Source organism: Doryrhamphus excisus, chromosome 2 (genome assembly GCF_030265055.1).
Source record: "Doryrhamphus excisus isolate RoL2022-K1 chromosome 2, RoL_Dexc_1.0, whole genome shotgun sequence".
Lineage (NCBI taxonomy): Eukaryota > Metazoa > Chordata > Actinopteri > Syngnathiformes > Syngnathidae > Doryrhamphus > Doryrhamphus excisus.
This window is the reverse complement of record NC_080467.1, coordinates 9,512,012-9,532,672: the sequence shown is the minus strand read 5'-3', so window position 1 is coordinate 9,532,672 and position 20,661 is coordinate 9,512,012. Positions and strand designations below refer to the sequence as shown.

General features: G+C 47.6%; 4 protein-coding genes across 17 annotated transcripts in view; 2 read left to right on the top strand and 2 right to left on the bottom strand.

Annotated features, from left to right (window-relative positions):
* rapgef1b (Rap guanine nucleotide exchange factor (GEF) 1b) overlaps positions 1-9,631 on the top strand; it is a 146,786-nt gene extending 137,155 nt beyond the window's left edge. For 8 of the 13 annotated variants that reach the window (XM_058050045.1, XM_058050054.1, XM_058050106.1 and 5 more), the window contains 17 exons: positions 495-697; positions 1,995-2,156; positions 3,538-3,693; positions 4,019-4,111; positions 4,625-4,710; positions 4,780-4,885; positions 5,181-5,256; positions 5,339-5,427; positions 5,983-6,071; positions 6,153-6,338; positions 6,433-6,517; positions 7,279-7,373; positions 7,453-7,531; positions 7,603-7,704; positions 7,782-7,879; positions 7,962-8,090; positions 8,584-9,631. In XM_058050045.1, coding sequence (XP_057906028.1) covers positions 495-697; positions 1,995-2,156; positions 3,538-3,693; positions 4,019-4,111; positions 4,625-4,710; positions 4,780-4,885; positions 5,181-5,256; positions 5,339-5,427; positions 5,983-6,071; positions 6,153-6,338; positions 6,433-6,517; positions 7,279-7,373; positions 7,453-7,531; positions 7,603-7,704; positions 7,782-7,879; positions 7,962-8,090; positions 8,584-8,734 — 1,985 coding nt within the window. In that variant the 3' untranslated portion in view covers positions 8,735-9,631. The remainder of the gene's footprint in view (positions 1-494; positions 698-1,994; positions 2,157-3,537; positions 3,694-4,018; positions 4,112-4,624; positions 4,711-4,779; positions 4,886-5,180; positions 5,257-5,338; positions 5,428-5,982; positions 6,072-6,152; positions 6,339-6,432; positions 6,518-7,278; positions 7,374-7,452; positions 7,532-7,602; positions 7,705-7,781; positions 7,880-7,961; positions 8,091-8,583) is intronic. The other 5 variants (XM_058050138.1, XM_058050122.1, XM_058050119.1 and 2 more) reach the window with 3 other exon arrangements.
* uck1 (uridine-cytidine kinase 1) lies at positions 9,622-11,619 on the bottom strand. 2 transcript variants are annotated; one of them, XM_058050245.1, is made up of 7 exons: positions 11,401-11,619; positions 10,900-11,059; positions 10,722-10,818; positions 10,499-10,641; positions 10,327-10,421; positions 10,204-10,252; positions 9,622-10,131 (listed from the first exon to the last, which is right to left on the bottom strand). In XM_058050245.1, exons 1-7 carry the CDS (start codon positions 11,488-11,490, stop codon positions 9,938-9,940), a joined length of 828 nt encoding a protein of 275 aa, XP_057906228.1. In that variant the 5' UTR covers positions 11,491-11,619; the 3' UTR covers positions 9,622-9,937. The 2 variants fall into 2 exon arrangements, with proteins under 2 accessions (XP_057906228.1, XP_057906238.1); XM_058050255.1 differs by lacking the exon at positions 11,401-11,619 and adding an exon at positions 11,122-11,384.
* A 380-nt stretch (positions 11,620-11,999) lies between these two features.
* Positions 12,000-13,162, bottom strand: dnlz (DNL-type zinc finger). The gene is made up of 3 exons (XM_058050281.1): positions 12,800-13,162; positions 12,597-12,736; positions 12,000-12,406 (listed from the first exon to the last, which is right to left on the bottom strand). Exons 1-3 carry the CDS (start codon positions 13,076-13,078, stop codon positions 12,250-12,252), a joined length of 576 nt encoding a protein of 191 aa, XP_057906264.1. The 5' UTR covers positions 13,079-13,162; the 3' UTR covers positions 12,000-12,249.
* Positions 13,163-13,250: 88 nt separating this feature from the next.
* On the top strand, positions 13,251-20,592 carry lrrc8aa (leucine rich repeat containing 8 VRAC subunit Aa). Its single transcript, XM_058050149.1, has 4 exons — positions 13,251-13,415; positions 15,032-17,141; positions 18,260-18,573; positions 19,631-20,592. Exons 2-3 carry the CDS (start codon positions 15,042-15,044, stop codon positions 18,542-18,544), a joined length of 2,385 nt encoding a protein of 794 aa, XP_057906132.1. The 5' UTR covers positions 13,251-13,415; positions 15,032-15,041; the 3' UTR covers positions 18,545-18,573; positions 19,631-20,592.
* Positions 20,593-20,661: the final 69 nt, after the last annotated feature.

Here is a 20,661-nt window from a genome sequence, read left to right as displayed (position 1 = left end):
GGGGGGGGGTGAGTGAGCGACGGAGGCAAGGAAGTTGCAAGATGTTGAAATGAATTGAGTGAATAGAGGGCACAGAAGCGAGGGAAGGGACAAAGAGAGCAGTGAAGGGAGCGAGACAGGAGGGGAGAGCGTGATTTGGGGGAAGGGGGGGGGGTGACTGGCTTCACTGAGGCGTAGCTCATGTCAAGGAAATATTCCTCAGTGAATAGGAGGAGGAAGAGAATACCAGGATGTGCTACAATGGCTCCCGCTCCTGGGGCACGCAGGGCAAGGTTTGGTCATTTCCTGACACGCCTTCGACATCACTTCCTGATATGCCATTATGTCATTCCATGCATACTTCTCATTGTATGGATCACAGTCATCTTTCCATTGGTAGAGTTGCTCTAAAACTGATCCATGAACTGTCCATGTGTGATAGGTTTAAGCTTATGTTGTGAGCACAGTGTCTCCATGTCCCAATGGCCGCTGACGCCACCGTCTCTCCCGTCCAGTCCTGCAGTACATGCAGTTTGTGGAAGACTACTCGGAGCCGCAGCCGTCTGTCTTCTACCAGATGCCACAGAGTGAGAGCATCTACGAGCAGCGCAACAAGCGCTTCCAAGAGGTCTATGGCTTCAACGACTCCTTCAGCAGTACCGACTCGGTCCACGAACCCCTGCAGCCCCCAGCACTGCCCCCGAAACAACGACAACTGGTAAGAAATTTGATGTTGTTACATCAGTTTGAAGGTTTTCTTGCCACGACCCAGTAAGCTTGTTGACGTGACCCATGTCTGGAGGGCGGACTGGGATGGGTGTGTGTACTTTTACAGTTTCTGTGGAAATGCCCTGTGGAGCCCGCCCCTATCTTGTCATCACCTGTTGGCTTCCTTATCACGCCATCGTCATTCCTCCAAGCCAAGCAGACATCTGTGTTTAGTCCATGTCTGCTTGTCATTGGGAGTTAAGGCAAGATGTTATCACCCACTTCCTATTCATCTCACTCCGTGTTAAGACCCTATTGCAATTAAAGAGTAAAAAGAAGCCCTTTTTTCTGCATGGCGACGCCATCACCTCTAGTATTAAGGTAGAAATAAAGTTTTTTAAAGAGTGTCAGATTGTGTTCCTCTGACCTTAGGGCATATTACCTTGAAGAACTCGTTGCAGCTGAGTCTGCATACACCACTTAGTTTTTGGGTCTGGTTAATACCGCTGATATCGGCAGCGGTGCCAGTATAGACCAGTGTTTTGGTGCGCAACCAAAATCAACACTGCATTGGCGAGGTTGTAGTTAAAGCTGTCTTAGCAGTGTCATTCAAGCCACGAATACCAAGCAGCTTCTGTAAAATGTGTTTAGCATGCACCTCATGGCGCTGGCATACATGCCTGGTCCTCGCTGCACTTGAGGAAATACCTTATTGCTATTTTCAGAGCTTGAGTTATTTTTGTCCTTGCATAGTGTGCAGTCTATCTGTGTTGTGCTGCCACAAAGCCTAATCTGGCCTTGTGTTTTGGACTGGATGTGAGGTGCGATGCGGCCCATTGGAATAATCCCGTTTGCCTCCGCCGTAAGCCTGTGCTCCAAACTTACATGCTTTAGCGACTTTACGCGGCTTTGCCAAAAAAAGGGGAAAGTAATTTTCCTATGTCCCGTGTGTGTGTGTGGAAAAGAACATAGATCCGATCATATTGGCCCTGTTTGGAAAGTGCTTTAGTTGGCCTCGATTCCGTAAAGCTCTTAAAGCCTGCAGCATTAAAGGAAGCTTTATCGGAGGGAGAGTCACGATAGATGTGAAAATGACCTGCATAAGTCACATGACTGCCAGTAATTAGCGCTTTCTAGGATCATATGACACTTGGATAGCCAGGGTTTTTCCTGACCACGCCGCTACTAAGCTTAAACCCTAACTCTAATTCACGTCTGCTTTACTCGTTTAACCACCTCTTTCTTCTTTTTAACTCGCAACTCCTTTCTTTTCTGCACCTCTTTCTTTCTCCTTTTCTCCCTCTCAGGCCTCCCACTCCTCCTCCCCCTCTTCTTCCTCCTCTTCCTCTCTCTCCTGCCACCTCCAGCCGTCTGTGGCGGCCATGGAGGAGGCGGGCTCTGGGCTGGGCCTCAGCATGTCCGCCTCTAATTCCTACCTGATTGGCCAAGCTGCCTTGACCACGCCCACGGTGAGTCCCCCCCCACCCTCACGCCCCCTCCCATGCTCGCTTTGCGGTGTTGTGTGGTGGTCCTGGACCAGTCCGGGGTGGTGTGACACAGCTCTGCTGGTTGATCTTTTGAGGCCTCCCTCATAAGTTTTCCTTTGTTTTATTTCATGACTGGTTTTGTTGTGCTTTATTGTGGTTATTGTGATGCCATGTGTTGCGTTGAAGCATTCCTCCATCATTGTTTCTGCCTCGCAGTGGCACCAGAGCTATTTGCGAGCGAAGGCCACATTCCCTCCTTTGTTGCCGGGTTTTGCGAGGACTGGTTGACCCGCGTTGACCCGGCAGCGTCCGAGGCACAGCGCCACAGCGTGGCGCGGGTCTCCCTAGGGGTGAATCTCCCGTGGAATGCCGCACCAGATGGACCTGATGGAAAACACATTCCTCGTGTTTCTGCTCCTCATGCTTCTTTCCTCTCATCTTTCCACTTTCCGTCTCCTTCCATGCACGCCGACGCCCCCTCGCGTCTTCCCTTATTTCATGTCTTTCTGTGGAATGTTTGCATTCCTCAAGTCCCAGGGGCATGATGTTTAGCAGCGACACATGCCAGAAGGATGCTTTAATTCAGTAGGCTCTTCCCATGCTCAAGTGTCTATTTAAATGATTGAGATTAATAGAAAGCTGTTTGTGAAGGCGTGCATGCGTTTGTCTGCACTCTGTGTGCTCGATGCTGCTATGCTGACACGCAGCTGGAATGTGCAACATGTTAGAACAGGTGAGCGCTTTACCTCCCGGCAAGCACACGTCATTCATCACACACTCAACGTTACCGCATCTATTTGCTAAATTATGCGGCACACCTAAATAAAGCTACACAAGCAAACTGATGTTCCAATCTTTCTGCCCCAAAATGTTGTTGTTTTTCATTTTGAAAGCCACAGGATGAGGCTTTTGTCAGGGCACAGCGTCCCCTGCTGACGCAACTGGCAATTACATAAAGCTAGCTTGAGACTAGCTTGAGTCTCATTGAGACTTTTTTTATGCTTCATATGTCAAGCCTTCTTAAATATGCATATTGTTGGACCAATATTAATAGGCCGTAGTCAGCCACCAAACAGCCATTATTTATGAATTAATTTGTGACAACCCAAACCGTGATGTAGCGAGGGAAGACTCTTCGTCATATTTTTGGTTTGTGCGTGCAACTCGTGTCCCAACACGGCCATCCCCGTCCTCCACGTCAATGGAATTAAAGTCGTGTTGTGTCATTTTGGAGGCGGGCGCGCTTGCCTCTGCTTCTTTCCACTCTGATCTCTTCACGCTGTCTCTTTCTGTTTTTGTTTCCTGTCTTGTTTCTATTCCCCTGACTTCTTCGCTGCTTCCGCTCTCCTCGCCGATCCCACAGAGCGTGGACCAGGCCGCCCTAACCAGCGCCACCATCATCGCGGATGGTAGCGGGGGCGGGCCCGACGCCTCCTTGGCAGGCTCGGCCGGCTCTGTGGCGGCCGTCTGTCTTCCTTCCGAGTCGTCTCTCATCACCGACTCTCTTCCCACGTCAGCGGTGAGCTCCCAGACGGGCGGGCATGGATGATGGATGTTTGGCCGCGTCACAAGCATTGACGGGGTGGTGGGGAGGGGCCATTTTTGTGAGATTTTCACTTAAAAACATGGAAGTGACCGCTGTCATTCTCACTCCCCACAAAGTCCGTCATCTCCCACTCCTCTGCATGTTCTAATGAAAACATGGTTAATGCACTCCAGTGACACCTGCTGGGCGGGATGACGCCCAGCTAGGTCCAGCGGCTGGAAAACAAAAAGGCACCCCCACTCTCCGCTGCCTTACATCTCGGTTTGTGTCCCCTCCTCTTTCTTTTTCCCTCCCGTAGAGCGAGAGTGCGAATGACGAGGGTGGGGAGGGCGAGTACGTCAACTTGTACTCCTCCGGCCAGGCCAATGGCGAGCTGCCGCTCTCCCTCAGAGTAAGTAGCAGGTCACGAGAAGTCCATTTGAACGCCACTTCAGGGTGCCGCCCCATGCGCCGTAGGGCCTCATGAAGCTATGGCGTTGAAATGGACGGTGGTGATGTGCAAGCCAGCATGACCTGAACTCGGTGGCTACTTGTCATGGCTGCTGCTAACACGCTAAGACGCTTTCAAAAGGATTCTCTGTGCTTCTCCTGTTTGCAGCCTTCCAGTTCCTTCCCTCTTCCTCCTGTACACTCGTGTGTGTGTGTGTGTGTGTGTGTGTGTGTGATCACGGTGCTGGTGCTGTGTTGTGTAAACATATGGCGGGCGTAGTTGGGTGTGCATTGGTGGTGTCCTCCTGCTTTCGGTTGTCATCTGCTGGGTGTTTATTTGCTCCAGTCGCCATCAGAGTGTTCCATGATGGGTTGTCATTCATTGTCCATTTTGCTTGACATGCTGCCCATGCGTGCCTCAAAGCATCACCCCATCCCTCCCATGTTGATGTTGATCTTGTGGCGTTTTGATCAGGAAACCATCACGGCCGACGATGTGCTGCAAGACCCCGCCCCTCAGGTACCGTCCACCAACAGCAAAGACGCTATGGAAGTGGAAAGGTGAGCCTTTTGGACGATATCTGCCTTGCAAAGAAAAACATGGATTTGAATTTAGTTTTGTGTTTTCAGGAGGCAAAAGTCGCCAGAGTCAGCCGAGGACGGCGAGGAGAGCGTGGACGAGCTCTCGCTCATCGATCACAAGGAGATCATGAGCAGGATAACACTAAAGCAAGAAGTAAGACGTCTGCTGCTTCTGTTTTTAGCCACGCGTCTGCGACGGAAGTGTGCCGAGTCGCAACACAAAGGCCATCTTGTCCCATTAGTTCAGCTCAGGCCAAAGGTCGCTGTGAGTCACCGAGACTCTGCCGCTGAGAGCTGCCGCTGCCCTCTGGAGGCGAAGTTGGCACATGGCACGGCAGCCAATGACTAGCTCTGGACGGTTAGCTGCGGCGTGATCGCAAGGATGGACGAGGATGAGACTGCATCACTCCACCTTTATGCTTCTTATCCTCTTTTTTTTTTTTGCCCAGAACGATGACGGCCCGGACGTGCGTGCTGGATCAGGAGACATCTTATTAGTCCACGCCACGGAAACGGACCGCAAAGGTAAAGATGACTTGTTAGCGTGTTAGGATTGAGATGCTTTCAGAGGCAAATGGAATTACATTGTCTGATTTGTGCTCCACAGATCTGGTTTTGTACTGTGAAGCCTTTCTGACTACATATAGGACGTTTATAACCCCCGAGGACCTCATTAAAAAGCTACACTACAGATATCCTTCTGTTGTTTTGATGGAAGGATGTTTTGTCCTGATTTAGTCCTCTCTCTATGGCTGCCTCCTTCTCCTCCCACGGCTTTGTGCTACATAGCAAATAGTCTCAACCTGAGAGCCACATTTTCCTTTAGCTGTTAGCCGTATAGGGAGTGACCAACAGCAGCTGCTGTGTGAATGTAGACTGCGTGTGTTCTCTGCAAGTAATATTCTACGCTGGTCTCTAGGGGTCTGTAACGTTACATTGATGCACGCTGCTGCTAACATGTATTTGGGTGTAAAATGGCTTATTTTCTATTATGGTCAACTATATTTGCCAATAAAAGGGCAAATGTGACTATAGGGGTGTTATTTTATATCTGTAGGGGGCTCTAATAATGTTAAACAAGGTTATAAAGAGGTTTCTATTCTGTAGCTATGAAAATATTCCATTTATTAGTATGGATTCTTATTTTGGGGAACTTCACTTATCACGGTTGGGTCCCTCCCCTTTAACACGCAAGGATTTCAAGAATTAAAAGAGGCCAGCACGGATGTTCCTTGACCACCAAGCACATATACAAGCTTCTGCCACAGCCCGGACACCTTCAAGAAGCGAGTCAGCAAGAACACCTTCTTTGTGTTGGTGCGTGTGGTGGATGAGCTCTGGTGAGTTGCCGCACAAAGCGACTAGAGAGCTTTAGGGTTCAGCACGGAGCGCCTTTAAGTCTGGTACGTCATCATCTTCAGCCTGGTGGAGCTGACGGAAGACATCCTGAAGCAGCTGATGGACTTGGTCTTCACGCTGGTCTGCAATGGCGAGCTCAGCCTGGCCCGCGTCCTCCGCAAGAACATCCTGGACAAGGTGGAGCAGAAGAAGCTGCTCCGTTACACCAACTCGCTCAAGCCGCTCGCCGCCAGGGGCGTCTCCGCCAGGTGGGTTCACTTCATCCTTTGGATAGTTGAACTCCTCTTGTGCCCCGCTGCTGACAAACCCACGCCACCCGCCGTGTCCCGTGTGTCCTCGCAGGCCCGGAACTCTCCATGATTTCCGCAGTCACGAGATTGCCGATCAGCTGACTCTTCTTGATGCGGAGCTCTTCTACAAAATTGAGGTAAACTTTGTGATGTCACTCAAAGTCAGTGTTGCCTCCTCGTTCTAATTGGTCGGGAAGAACATCACAATGGTGATAGTAAAGCCTTAATATATAGTATTAGCGTTAGCATTGTAATACATTATAATCCCTGCTGCTGCTGACTTTCATGGCAGGGGGCCTGGGTTTGATTCCCAGTCATGAGTAATGCCTTGCTACCTTGTCTTATAAATATATCAATATAAGGCATTCTCAAGACACATTCAAAGCTGTTGCGGTGATATGGGGTACTCTACACTGATCACCACACTTGATTGTTAATGCAGGTTTGACTGATAATGCTAATGATAAGCTGTTGAGGCCATAAACAATGCCATGCGTGGACCTCTGAGTCCCCCCCCCCATGTCATAAATGGCTTATGGGAGTCTAAAGATGACTATGGGGGTGCTATATCATGTCTGAAGGGCTCTAATAATGGCAAATATCGTATTTAGAAGGCTGTAAGCCGCGAAAATATGACATGGTGTCTCTCATCCCGGTCTGGTCTGGAAGGAATGAATGGAGGATGGAAGGAGGGATGCCTGTAGGGAGTAAGGAGGGATGCCTGTAGGGAGTAAGGAGGGAGGACTGTAGGGAATAAGGAGGGATGACTGTACGGAGTAAGGAGGGATGACTGTAGGGAGTAAGGAGGTATGACTGTAGGGAGTAAGGAGGGATGACTGTAGGATGGAAGGAGGGATGACTGCAGGGAGTAAGGAGGGATGTTGCCTTGTTTTGTCAGATTCCGGAGGTGTTGCTTTGGGCCAAAGAGCAGAATGAGGAGAAGAGTCCAAACCTGACTCAGTTCACGGAGCACTTTAACAACATGAGCTACTGGTGAGTGGAACCAAGCTCCCGGTTGTTCTGCCACTTCCTGCCTTCCAGCCTTAAACGCCTTGTCGTGTGCTTCCACCAGGGTGCGCTCATTAATCATTCAGCAAGAAAAAGCCCAAGACCGTGAGAAGCTGCTGCTCAAGTTCATCAAGATCATGAAGGTCGGTCCACTGGCGTACTTCAACGTGCGCGGCGTTCATCCCGGCGCTCATGCTTTCGTTTGCCGTTGCAGCACTTAAGAAAGTTGAACAACTTCAACTCGTACTTGGCCATTCTGTCCGCGCTTGACTCCGCCCCCATCCGCAGGTTGGAGTGGCAGAAGCAGACGTCAGAGGTGAGATGGCCAGCGCTGGCATCCTAATATTGATATTAATTCTGCCTTACACACTTTTTTTCTTTCCCTTCCCCCAGGGACTGGAGGAATATTGCACGTTGATTGACAGCTCGTCGTCCTTCAGAGCGTACAGGGCCGCGTTGGCCGAAGTGGAGCCCCCCTGCATCCCTTACTTGTGAGCGCAGGAATCCGAAGCACTGCTGCTGTTCACTGCTGATCCCTCCGACCGTGACTAACCGCCCGCTTCCTCCCTGCAGGGGTCTCATTTTGCAGGACCTGACCTTCGTTCACTTGGGGAACCCCGACCTCATCGAAGGGAAGGTCAACTTCTCCAAGCGATGGCAACAGTTCAACATTCTCGACAGCATGCGGCGATTCCAGCAAGTGTAGGTCCTTTTTGTTGTTGTTGTGCTAATGGATGCTAACGATGCGCTGGATGACGGGTGAGTGACAGATTTGACATCAAGCTCTTGGTGGACCTTGTAGTTTCACTTTGCATTAGTTTGGCTGTGTTGCTTGTAAAGCCAAATGATGGTTTTAGACTGATAGTAGACTGACCACAAAGTGGATAAATGGCCACAGCTATAGAGGGGCTGTCCAAAGTACAGTCGGGGGCCATTTGCGGCCCGCCGCTGTTTTTTATTGACACATTTAACAGCAAAAATGGAGAAATCAACAGCTATGTTACAGGTCTACATATTTTTACCCAACGATGTACCATGAAGTTGAAATATTAAAGAAAAGAGACGTATTTAAAGCCATATTATAACAAAAAACTAAAATAAAGTTGGATGTTAGCGTATAATCTTTGGTGACAGCAGAGATGGTTTTCCTCCCTAATTGGTCCACCCGGACTCCTTCACTGCTTTGTCATTGCAGACATTACGAGCTGAAGCGCAACGAGGACATCGTCTCCTTCTTCAACGACTTCAGCGACCACCTGGCGGAGGAGGCGCTGTGGGAGCTGTCGCTGAAGATCAAACCCCGGAACATCGCCCGCCGCAAGACGGACCGGGAGGAGAAGACTTAGGGATTCTGTGCCCCTTGCGGCCCCCGCCCCAAACCTCACGGGGCTGCAAAAGACTTGACCTCCAACTGTGCTTCAATGACACAAACTTCACTTTATCGCAGAGCCAGAGAAAGAGCAACGCAGGACGCTAACGGGAGACTCGCTTCAGGCGAGCGCGAGCGAGGTTTACAAAGAGCTCGGCAGGGCTGGGAGACTATTTTTTGGGAGCGCCGTGGTTGTGACGGACTCGTGACTTTGCCAGGAAGATGCTGCCTGGTGCCGAGGCTGACAGAGCAGACGGGAACCAGGAAGGAAGAAGTCTGCTTTGTTTTAAAGTGGGGGTGCCGGGTGAAGACTGGGGTGAGTGTGTGGTGACACTGAGGTAAACGGGAAAAAAAAAGGTCCATTACTCTTCAAGTTTTTTATATTATGTGCCATGTATTGGTCATCTTCAACCCTGCCCTCCTCCACTCATGCACGCCCCTCAAACAACAGCGCCCCCTACTGTGAACTGTTGAGGGGTGTCTCGCGAGAGACCGGAATGAGCGGGTTTGCTGGTGTAAGAATGTGTGGTTCTGAAATGTATTATATACACTGCTCCTTTTGTTCTCAAAAAGGATCTTTATGAGAAGAACTCGGCTTCTCCCAAAGTGCCGTACGTATGTGCACTAAAAACAAAAAAAGCAAAAACCCGGTAAGACTAAAGATGCTGTGATCCGTGTATGTGGTCATCCCCGCCATCAAGTGTAGGAGAAGCGATCACAATCAAGTTCATGTGTGAGTGAGAAAAGTCCCTTGCGACTTTTCCTGTTTGTCATTCCAAAGTGTGCCGGCATAAATCATCCTGCTTCCTTTTCTTTGGGAAACCCAACACATCACACTGTGCCCTCAATAAAACCACCAACAGCTGTTTCTATACATTTATTATCATGTTGTGGTGCTAAAAACATTCCTTGAATTGATCCATGGGAGGTTAATAGGTTAAGGCATTTAAATAATCATGACAGTAAAAAAGGCACACTGCATTTATCGTGTCATTTAATATCATTTAAATATATTAATTGGTAAGACAACAAACATTTAAAAATAACTTGCAGTGTAAAAGCTTTCTATGATCGGTCATAGTAAAAAAACAAAACAACATGGATGCATGTGAGAACCATACCAGGAACACTCGGCATATGTAACAACTTCCAGCTGTAAAATACTTGACGAGCTGAGACGTTAGTGGGGCCGACTACTCGGCTCCAGCAGGGCCCTCTTCCCTGATGGGATGGCGGTGCCGTTCTGCAGCTCGCACTGCTCCGAGATGGACCGCTTCAAGCTCCGCCCCTGGGCGTTGATGGAACCACGCTGCCACTTACACAGGTCGCCATTCAGAATATCCTGGATGTGTTGCACGATGAGGTTGATGGCCACTGTGGGGTGGAGTGGGGGGGGTCCAAAAAGGTCAGGGACAGCTCAGCGGATGTAGACTTCATCAGACTTACCCATGTTGTCAACACCTCTCGGAATGATGACGTCAGCATACTTTTTAGTCTGGACAGAAGAGAAGTAAAAAAACCAACTCATGACCACCATGTTAAGTGTTGAGTGAGATCCATCACGCTTACAGGCAAGCAGAACTCCTCAAAGGCCGGCTTGACAAACGTTGTGTACTGAGAGAGGATCTGCTCCAGGTCTCTCCCTCGATTCATGTCTCGCAGAACTGTGGAGTGGGGGAGTCAACATCCATCAGTTGCTGGGAAAGAAAATGTAGCCCGGTTCTGCGTGAGACCGCCGTACCTCGGCGAGACAGCCTGACGTCGGAGTCCGTGTCCACGAAGAGCTTCATGTGGAACATGTCACGCACTTTCTGCGAGTAGAAGACGAGGATGCCCTCAAAGAGCACCACGTCTGCTGGGTAAACGGTGATCCTCTCCTCTAGCCTGGACACACAATTGTCATCTGAATGCCATGCTGATTTAACATCAATCACTCTTTATACCCCCCCCCCCTTCCTCCCTACCTGGAATGGGTGACAAAGTCATAGGTTGGCACTTGGACCACCCTCCCCTCCACGATGTCCTTCAGTGTTTTGTACATCAAGTCGTTGTCAAAGGCTTCTGCAAGACGTGAGAATCACGCACACGTTTGTATCATCTAGAAAAACAGCTTTTGGTAGCTTTTTTATGCTTTTGCTTTACCTGGGTGGTCAAAGTTGTACTGTCCCTTGAGCGCTTTGGCTTTCTGTTCTGCAGTGAGGACTCTGTAGAAGCAGTCCTGGCTGATGATGGCCACCTTCCTCTGGCGGTGGTCCACTTTGTTCTGGCCCAGCAGCTCCATGATCTTGGCGCACACTGTCGACTGTGACACAAAAAGTTAGGTAAAGCAACTTCATTATGTTGAATCGCAATCGGGTTGTGTACCTAATGAAGTGTCCGCTGTGAGTCACCTGACTCCCCGCATCGAACTCATTCTAGAGGCCGGTTAGCGACATTCGTATCTAAAAGCTAAAACGGCTATTCGACAGGGGCGGGAATAAAAGTAACGACGGCTCGAGTGTATCGTTTTAATAACAACATAAATAACGATGAGCAAGTTGGCGGGGAAAATAGTTTTGACAGCTCGGTGAAAGCTAGCCTGGCTAATGCTAACATTAAGGATGCTAACCATTTCCATGATTGGGAGGGGAATATTAAACTAACTTTGCCACTGGCGGTTCCTCCGCTGACCCCAATGAAGAATGGCCGATGATGCGGCCTATCCGCTTCCTCTCCGGCTGCGAGGGCCTCCATCGCAGTCCAAAACACTGTCAGACAGCAAAGACGACTTGCGCGTCTGCTCGCTTACAGGCTAATGTTTAGCAAACACGGCAGGCCGTGTTCTCGCGAGAACTGTCGCGGCATGACATTCATTTACCAACACAAATCACTATGGAAATGACATGATTAAATTGGAAAACATTTTAAAATCAGTCAAAGCTCAAACTGTCGTCGTTTGCGCCTCAAAATGTATGACAAACATTGAATTTAAAATATCAATATATCAAAACAGGGACAAACAGCGAAGACTGCTCGCTTTCATGCTAGTGTTGGGCAAACGCAGCAGGCTTTTGCTCTCGCGAGAACTGTCGCGATGTGACGTTCACTTACCAACACATGACACTGTGGACATGACATTTTGGTCAGATGTCAAAGATCCTAATTTCTGAGTTTGTGACATTCTAATGACAGTCTAATGAAACCCAATACAAAACCTGTAATACAAATCATATTTTAACAAACGTGCTAATGTTCAGTATAATCTGTCCCTCCAGGATTTTGCAAGCTGTTTTTGGATTGTTGCTGCTTCAAATGCCTGATTTCATGTCACCTTTTTACACAAAGTTGCAGGATTTTTTACTACATTGCATCAGCTTGTCATTTATCACCCAACTAAAAATTATTTACAAAATGTGTGGGGAAGTTGCGTGGATTAGACAAAATTGTGAGGCCGATAGCAAAATCTTAGCAGTTAATGGACCACAAAACATGACCATCTTTCATACAGTTACATTATGTATCTTTACATTCTGCATCTTTGTGTGCTAGTTCCCCATCACGACCACTCTGTAGTTCTGTAGTTCCACTCTGTAGAACAACTTCCAGAGCATCTCCTCCTTCCAGCCTCTTCACTGCTTCTCCTTTGGAAGCAAGGATTTCCTCAATGTTCCTGCAACAGCGTCAACATGCCACCGTTAGAGGAAATATAGTGTGTTAATGTACAGTCTTATCGTACGTTGATATTTGGGATGGAACCAAAAACACCCAAACACTTAGAACAAATATTTGACGATGTCAAAGGATGTTCTGCGTTTAGAGCGTTTGGACGATGATTAATTGAATTAATCATCCAAACTAACCTCTTCCCTTCTAAATCAGAGAACCAACCAAGGTTGTCAGCGATGATGTGGTGGTTCTTGCATCCCGGACATGTCACGATCACAACACCCTCATGATAGGCCTGCTTGGAGATCTTCTGCATGGATCTAGTGCTGCAAACCTGAGTGTTAACAACACGTGTCAGCATCTACAGGTGAACACTTTATGTAAAGGTAAATAATACCTTGCATGTGTACACCAGGTGGTACTGTGTCGACTGGATCTGACCAACAGCTTCACTTATTTTACTCTGAGTGGTGCAGAAGCCTTTACAAGTGTAAGTTTTTGCTTCGGGGTGTAGATGACACCATTCCAGGTAGGAATATGTTGGTACAAGAGGACGACGACCGTAGTAAAGTCCACACCTTTCAGATGAACTCCACCTTAAAACCCGACAGGAAACCATCTTGGGTCTTGATATTTGCGCTGAAAGTAAACGAGCGATACACCTGGGTAACAGCATGACAGCGACGTGTTTGAGCTCAAGGCATCGACGTTGCGGTTCAAATCTGTTGTCGCCGATTCATGACGTCACTACTTGCATTTGCTTTCATTTCCGGTGGGAAAAAGTGTCTGGTTCAAATGCTTTTATTGTGACACTGAATAGTAAAAACATGTATTACTTCCGGAAGCTCGGAGCGAGCGGACGAATCAGCGGCAATCACGCAGCGGTTCGGGAGGCGTGTACGGTCCTGGCTGTCAAACTGGGTCCACCGAACCACTGTCCGCCTGTCCTCGGCACTGAGACATGTGTCTCTCGCGGGTGGAAGAGGTGAGAGACAACGGCGTCCATAAAAACGGTAAGTGTTACCCGGAAGTGACACACTGTTGCTGGCTTGTTGCGAGGCGGGCGCGAGAATTCACACAGCCCGTCAATCGTTTCTCGCCGCCCCAGCAATTAGCTCGTTTTTTGGAATTAAAATGACACAAAGTGTTATATTGTGTTAGATTGTATATGAATATGAAGATCGCATGACTCCCAGTACCCTCTTAGATAAATACAATCTTGTTTAATACATGTAAAGACCACCAAAGAGGAAAGGTTTCTATGTAATTAGGGAACCACCTGAATTAGTTTATGTAAATTAACACATTGGCATCTGCTGAATGTTTCAAAGTGTTATACTGTAATACGAGGGATTTTCCTGTAATATATTATTTCCACGGCATTCCTAAAAGCGTGTTGTCTTAGATGTGCGTGGCGCAAACAATATGACGTCATACACCCCATCAACCAGTTGAACCTGGTTTACACTGATTTGGAGAAATCTTTATTACATTATCAACTTGTTTCCGTTCACACAATGAGCCCTCGTTAGCAGACTCGCGCGGAATGGCGTTTAATCATTTGTTATTCAACGAAAATGAAAATATAAATGTATCGCCTTTTGACACATATTTAAAAGGGAAGTATCAGTGTGTGCGTTGACACAAGTAAAAAGGAGAAGACTCGTTTGCTGCACTGCAGTGAGAGGCTTTTACATGAAAAATGACTCGACTTTCTTCCCCTTTTGATGATCATAACAATGTGAATGGTTGCCATTGTTGACTTATAAAACATTTTCACAGCCTATCTTATATAGTCATATATTTGTATTAAGGTTGTGCTAGCCAAGTTATGTGGGCGGATCACAGCTTTTGTCTTTAGTCAATGTTAAAGCAATGGAGACCAAAGGTACTATTTTCCGATATATCTGTTCAAACTTGATTAATAATTGGTAGAGAAGTGAAAGAAGTATTAAATTAAAATTCAAGTCATTCTTTATCATATAGCCTACCGGTGAAAGTACTTAAAATGTTAGTATAGTTGTTATCATTCTAACATTGGCATGCTATCAGTGCTGGTATGCTCATGTAGCATTGCTAGTATAACAATGTCTACCTAAGAAAATGGCGAAAAATACAACAATGGTAGCAATGCAAACATGCTAATGTTACTAGTTTTAGTTTTGTTAGAACTCTCCCAAGTTAACAAAATAAACACATAATTCTGCTGCAATCACAATACACAAAAATGCAACAAAAATGAACGAAAATGTCACAGTTGAAGAGCCAGTAAACTTGTATTGTGAGAGGCGTAACTGTGCATCGGCTGTGTTACGTTTGGCTCTGGCTGCCACCAACCTGCTTGAGTAGGTTTGAATGCTTATGTTTTCTTGTTGGAACCAGAAATGATTGTTATGGATGTAAAATGAGACGTTGGTTTATCACTGTAATATCGATGGTCTTCTCTTTAAGCCCTAAAATTTGGAGGTCTTTGTCTCGGTACGGTCCATCGCCGTTCTCCTTTGTGCGGTCCATATGTTTGTTACGTAGTGTACCTCTCTGCAACTTTGGTTTCTGTAGAATGAGGAGATACCAAAGCAAAGAGTGTTTAGGATTTCTTGGCCACAATCTGACCAGCTAATCCCTCCAGGTAAGCCATCATGATTCCCATCACGGAGCTCCGGTACTTTGCCGACACACAGCCGGCATTCCGCATCCTGAAGCCGTGGTGGGACGTTTTCAACGATTACATTTCCATCGTCATGCTGATGATCGCCGTTTTTGGCGGCACGCTGCAGATCACGCAGGACAAGATGATCTGCCTGCCTTGCAAGAGGGCCGTCAACGACACGTGCGAGGCCTATCCCGGCTCCAGCACGTCGGAGCCCAAAGGCGTCCAGAACGAGCTGGACCGCCACCAGTACAGCTACATTGACGCCGTATGCTACGAGAGCACCCTGCACTGGTTTGCCAAGTACTTCCCCTATTTAGTGCTGCTCCACACGCTCATCTTCCTGGCCTGCAGCAACTTCTGGTTCAAGTTCCCCCGCACCAGTTCCAAACTGGAGCACTTTGTGTCCATCCTTCGAAAGTGCTTCGACTCCCCGTGGACCACCAGGGCTTTGTCTGAGACCGTTGTGGAGGAGAGAGACTCCAAGCCTTTGGGGAAGATGAACGGCGTGACGGAAAAGAAGACTTCGTGCATGAGCGAGGACGTTGAGGCGAGTGTGCCCATGCTCCAGCGGACAAAGTCCAGAATCGAACAAGGGATTGTGGATCGATCGGAAACGGGGGTTTTGGATAAAAAGGAAGGGGAGCAGGCTAAGGCTCTTTTTGAGAAGGTGAAGAAGTTCAGGATCCACGTGGAGGAAGGAGACATCATCCACCGTCTTTATATACGTCAGACCATCATCAAAGTCATCATGTTCCTGGTGATCATTAGCTACGCCGGCTACTTTGTCTTCTTCATCCGCTTCAACGTAATGTGCACGGTGGAGACGGAGAAGCTGACGGGATTCAGCAGCTTCTACTGCGCTCACCCGTTAGCAACGCTCTTCAAAATCTTGGCCTCTTTCTACATCAGCCTGGTGGTGGTCTACGGCGTGATCTCCATGTACACGCTGTGCTGGATGCTCAGACGCTCCCTCAAGCGCTACTCCTTTGAGTCCATCCGTGAGGAGAGCAGCTACAGCGACATCCCCGACCTGAAGAACGACTTTGCCTTCATGCTGCACATGATAGACCAGTACGACCCGCTGTATTCCAAACGCTTCGCCGTGTTCCTGTCGGAGGTGAGCGAGAACAAGCTGAGGCAGCTCAACCTCAACAACGAGTGGACTCTGGAGAAGCTCAGGCAGCACATCTCCAAGAACCCCCAGGAGAAGCTGGAGCTTCACCTGTGCATGCTGAGCGGCGTCCCCGAGACCGTCTTTGACCTGGTGGAGCTGGAGGGGCTCAAGCTGGAGTTCATCCCCGACGTCACCATCCCGCCCATCATCGCCAAGCTCTCCAACCTGCGAGAGCTTTGGCTCTATCACACGCCGGCTAAAATCGAGTCTGCCGCCCTGGCTTTCCTGAGGGAGAAGCTCAAGGCTCTCCACATCAAGTTCACCGACATTAAGGAGATTCCACTGTGGATCTACAGCCTCAAGAACCTCAGTGAGCTCTATCTCACTGGCAACCTGAGCGCAGACAACAACCGCTACATCGTCCTCGATGGACTGCAGGAGCTCAAACGTCTCAAAGTTCTCCGCTTGAAGAGCAACCTGTATAAGCTGCCGCAGGTCGTGACCGACCTGAGTGCGCACCTGCTCAAGCTGTCCATCAACAACGAGGGCACCAAGCTGATGGTGCTCAACAGCCTGAAGAAGATGGTCAACCTGAGTGAGCTGGAGCTGGTGCGCTGCGACCTGGAGCGCATCCCGCACTCCATCTTCAGCCTGCACAACCTGCAGGAGATCAACCTGAAGGACAACAACCTGAAGACCATCGAGGAGATCATCAGCTTCCAGCACCTGCGCCGCCTGGTGTGCCTGAAGCTCTGGTACAACCAGATCGCCTACATCCCCATTCAGATCGGCACCCTCAACAACCTGGAGAGGCTGTATCTCAACAGGAACAAGATTGAGAAGCTGCCCAGCCAGCTCTTCTTCTGCCACAAGCTGCGTTTCTTGGACCTGAGCCACAACAACCTGACCGTCATCCCGGCCGACGTGGGCTTACTCCAGAACCTGCAGTACTTTGCCGTGACAGCAAACAGAGTAAGTGTTTGATTTTCATTGTGGACGTGTTGTTCGTGTGTTTACTGACGCACAAGCGTCACTCCTTTTAAAGGTCAACTCGTGACCCCAGCAGATGCGTCTATTTGGTGTGTGCCGTTTATACGGAGAGTCACTGGAGAAGGCGGAAATGACAACTAGGGCGCTTCTGTTTCGACCTCATTTATGCTGGCTTTATGTACACAAATACGGTAGATGCACGTGTTTTAAACAATGGAAATGTCACTGCCCTTACACTACTACTACTACTACTACTACTACTACTACTACTACAGTCCTACTATACGGCTTCAACTGCACCCTCAATATCGCGGGTGATTGCTGTTCTGTGGTTCAATACCATTTTAAAAACCGGTTAAAAGAACTAAATCAACTAACTACAAGGCAGAAGAAGCATCATGATTGTGGATGTACTATTCTACAATGGCCACGAGGAGTCAGTAATTGCTTGGTGAGGCACGCATCAGAGGAGATTGCCACAATCTGCATTTATTGCAGGTTTAAATGATATCTACAGGCGCAATGATAATAACATCATAATCATAAAAAATAACACTGGCTGCTAAAACTCCAACATCACTTCCTGTCCGCCCACCACTTAAGTCCCTCAGGGAACAAATTTACTGTGACACACACAAGCAGGCATTTGATTTATGTATTAAATGGCTTATTTACTGTTACTATATTGGGTAATACGAGTAATTAAAGCTTCCATTACAATACATTGATGAGATAATAGCACAGGAAGTACACTGTCCAGAAACAAGGAAGTGCTATCAGTCTTTATGATCAGTTATTTTTGTACATATAATGGAAACGTAAAGGCGACTGTATGGGTGTTGATTTTCTGTGCAGATGGCCTTAATAATGTTACAAATCTAAAATTCCCCCAAAGATAAAAAATAGTTTTGATGATAAAGGCTCAACACTGCCCCCACAGTGTCCAGGTGGTACTGCAAAGCTTGATCTGTGTGTATTTCCTCCAGGGAATAAATGAGGCTATTACCGCCACCTTGGTTTGTGTTGAGGTGGACAGATGGTGCTATTGAGGTGGAGGCCACTACTTGCCTCTCTTGAACTTCCTTCCTTGGGCTTCTCAGATAGAGACGCTGCCCATGGAGCTGTTCCAATGCAAGAAGCTGCGCACGCTCCTCCTGGGCAACAACTGCCTGGAGACGATGCCATCGCGGGTGGGCGAGCTCAGCGGGCTGACCCAGCTGGAGCTGCGTGGGAACAACCTGGAGTGTCTCCCGGTGGAGCTGGCGGACTGCCGGCTGCTGGAGAGGAGCGGCCTGGTGGTGGAGGAAAAACTCTTCAACACGCTGCCGCCCGAGGTGAAGGAGCAGCTCCTGGGGGGAGACAAGGAAAGCGTGAAGATTTCCTAACAAGATGAGCGCTGCCGCTGTCTGTATAGGTAAGTGGAGACCATGCGCTTTCTTCATCAGCACCACTGATGGATGCCAGACACGCAAAAACGGGGGCGTCCGACGCCTACGCCACATTCTACAAATATCATTTCAAAAGAAGATTGGAGCAGAAATGAAAAGGGTCAAAATATTACTAGAAAAAAGTTGTCATGAACAAGAAAAAGTCTTATCGTAAAAATAATTTTACGATAAGATTATAATATGAAGACTGACTTATCACATCATTTTAGTAGCATAAAGTTGAAATATTAAAGAGAAGAAATTTTTCTGGTGTTACAAAACATCTAATGAAGTTGCCGTTTTTGGAAAATTAGGTTGCGGAATAAAGTCAAAATTTTAAGAGGGAAAAAAAACATGTCACAATGTTATGATCATAACGTCGTCATATTATGAGGTCATATTATGAGGAAAAATACTATCATTGTCGTAGCACTTTAAAGTTTACTATTTTTGTTTTTGTTAAAAGTCCTAATATGGCAGAACAAAATAACCTAATTGTTGGAAAATTTGGCTCAATAATATTAGAATATGGACATAAAGTCACAGTGTTCCAAAAAGCTAATTTACAAAGATTATTGTAAAAGAAAGTTGAAATATTTTTGGGGAAAAAGAGCAAAGGCTGAAGTTTATAGTTCTCATAATGGGCTTTTCCCTTGACAATATATCACAAAGCGAGAAGACCTGGGTTCGATTCTCTGCTTGGAGAGTGGAGTTTGCATGTTCTCCCCGTGCATGCATGGGTTTTCTCCGGGTACTCCGGTTTCCTCCCACATTCCAAAAACATGCTAGGTTAATTGGCCACTCCAAATTGTCCATAGGTATGAATGTGAGTGTGAATGGTTGTTTGTCTATATGTGCCCTGGGATTGGCTGGCCACTGGTCCAGGGTGTACCCCGCCTCTCGCCCAAAATCAGCTGGGATAGGCTCCAGCATACCTAGTGAGGATACATGTTTTTCTGGAAATACATATGACTTCTTAGCATCTCTACATGTGTTGCTATACCCAATTTAAAAGTGGGCATTTCATTTTTTTTCATTTTTCAGTATGCGACCTTGGCTGGAAGGTCTGGACACCCCTGTGCAAAAGGAATATCAGCTACAACTGACTCACTTTCACTGGCGTGCCACCCGGGCTCATTGCCAAGCCCACTGCTTTGTGTCTTTTAATACATACATTTTGTGTGCATGAAACACCTCACTGCTATGATGTCAGTGGGCTGAAAGACGGATCTCTGTAAAAGCTGTGGGTTTGATGAACGCTCCATACAAATGAGATGTTTACATGTTAGCACTAGCGCCACATTGAACACATTGCTGCAGCGCTCGGTTCAACTTTGCCACAGCAAAAAGAAGCAGTCGGGGAAGCGACTATAAGATAAGTGATTTGCCTTTGCAGCCTTGTCAGGCGGAGCATGCTGCTAACATGGCCTTAACTTTACTACTGAGTATTATTAGCTGCACAGACGTCGTGTTGCTACGGGCTGCGTTATTGTCACCAGTCTTGATGTTTACTATTTTATGATGTGTAAACATTTCCTAGGTAAGAGTACACAGTGGTGTTTTTGTGCAACTTGTGCTCATTGAAAATGACATTGCATATACTATGTTCAATGCAGTCAATTGTAAAAAGAAGTGAACCACAGCCCAAACATTTAATTTGACCTTCATGGCGTTTGAATGTGGAGGTTTCACTGCGGTGGTGTGACCATGAGTCACGCTCTGCTCTTCCTGCTGCTCGTCGGCCCTGACTGAAACATGCGAAGGTCTGATCTCACGGCCGCTAACAGGAAGCGAACAACTCGTTAAAACAGCCGAGTGTGCAATAGTGCCAAAGTGCCGCCACCGCTTTGACTTTACAAGCTTCACCCCTCAGTGCAGGGAAGCCATACTGAATCTTTATGGAATGTACAGGCTTAAAGAATGAATGCCAAGTTGACTGAACTTTCATCTCTTTACGTCCTTATTGCACTTTTGTATCGTCGCGATAATAAAACTGAACACACACATTCCTGTCTTTTCATGAGGTGGCTGCTAGTGCTAGTGCTAATATTCAAATATTGAATATGAAATTTATG

Coding starts and splice junctions, on each gene's coding strand:
- uck1 (XM_058050245.1), bottom strand. CDS start 11,490: ATGGAGGCCCTCGCAGCCGGAGAGGAAGCGGATAGGCCGCATCATCGG. Junction 10,422..10,498: donor CGTCAGGCTGTCTCGCCGAG/GTACGGCGGTCT, acceptor CCCACTCCACAG/TTCTGCGAGACATGAATCGA. Junction 10,132..10,203: donor GAGAGGTGTTGACAACATGG/GTAAGTCTGATG, acceptor TCCACCCCACAG/TGGCCATCAACCTCATCGTG.
- dnlz (XM_058050281.1), bottom strand. CDS start 13,078: ATGCTGTTACCCAGGTGTATCGCTCGTTTACTTTCAGCGCAAATATCA. Junction 12,737..12,799: donor ACCTGGTGTACACATGCAAG/GTATTATTTACC, acceptor GTTAACACTCAG/GTTTGCAGCACTAGATCCAT. Junction 12,407..12,596: donor TCTGATTTAGAAGGGAAGAG/GTTAGTTTGGAT, acceptor ACGCTGTTGCAG/GAACATTGAGGAAATCCTTG.
- lrrc8aa (XM_058050149.1), top strand. CDS start 15,042: ATGATTCCCATCACGGAGCTCCGGTACTTTGCCGACACACAGCCGGCA. Junction 17,142..18,259: donor TTGCCGTGACAGCAAACAGA/GTAAGTGTTTGA, acceptor TGGGCTTCTCAG/ATAGAGACGCTGCCCATGGA.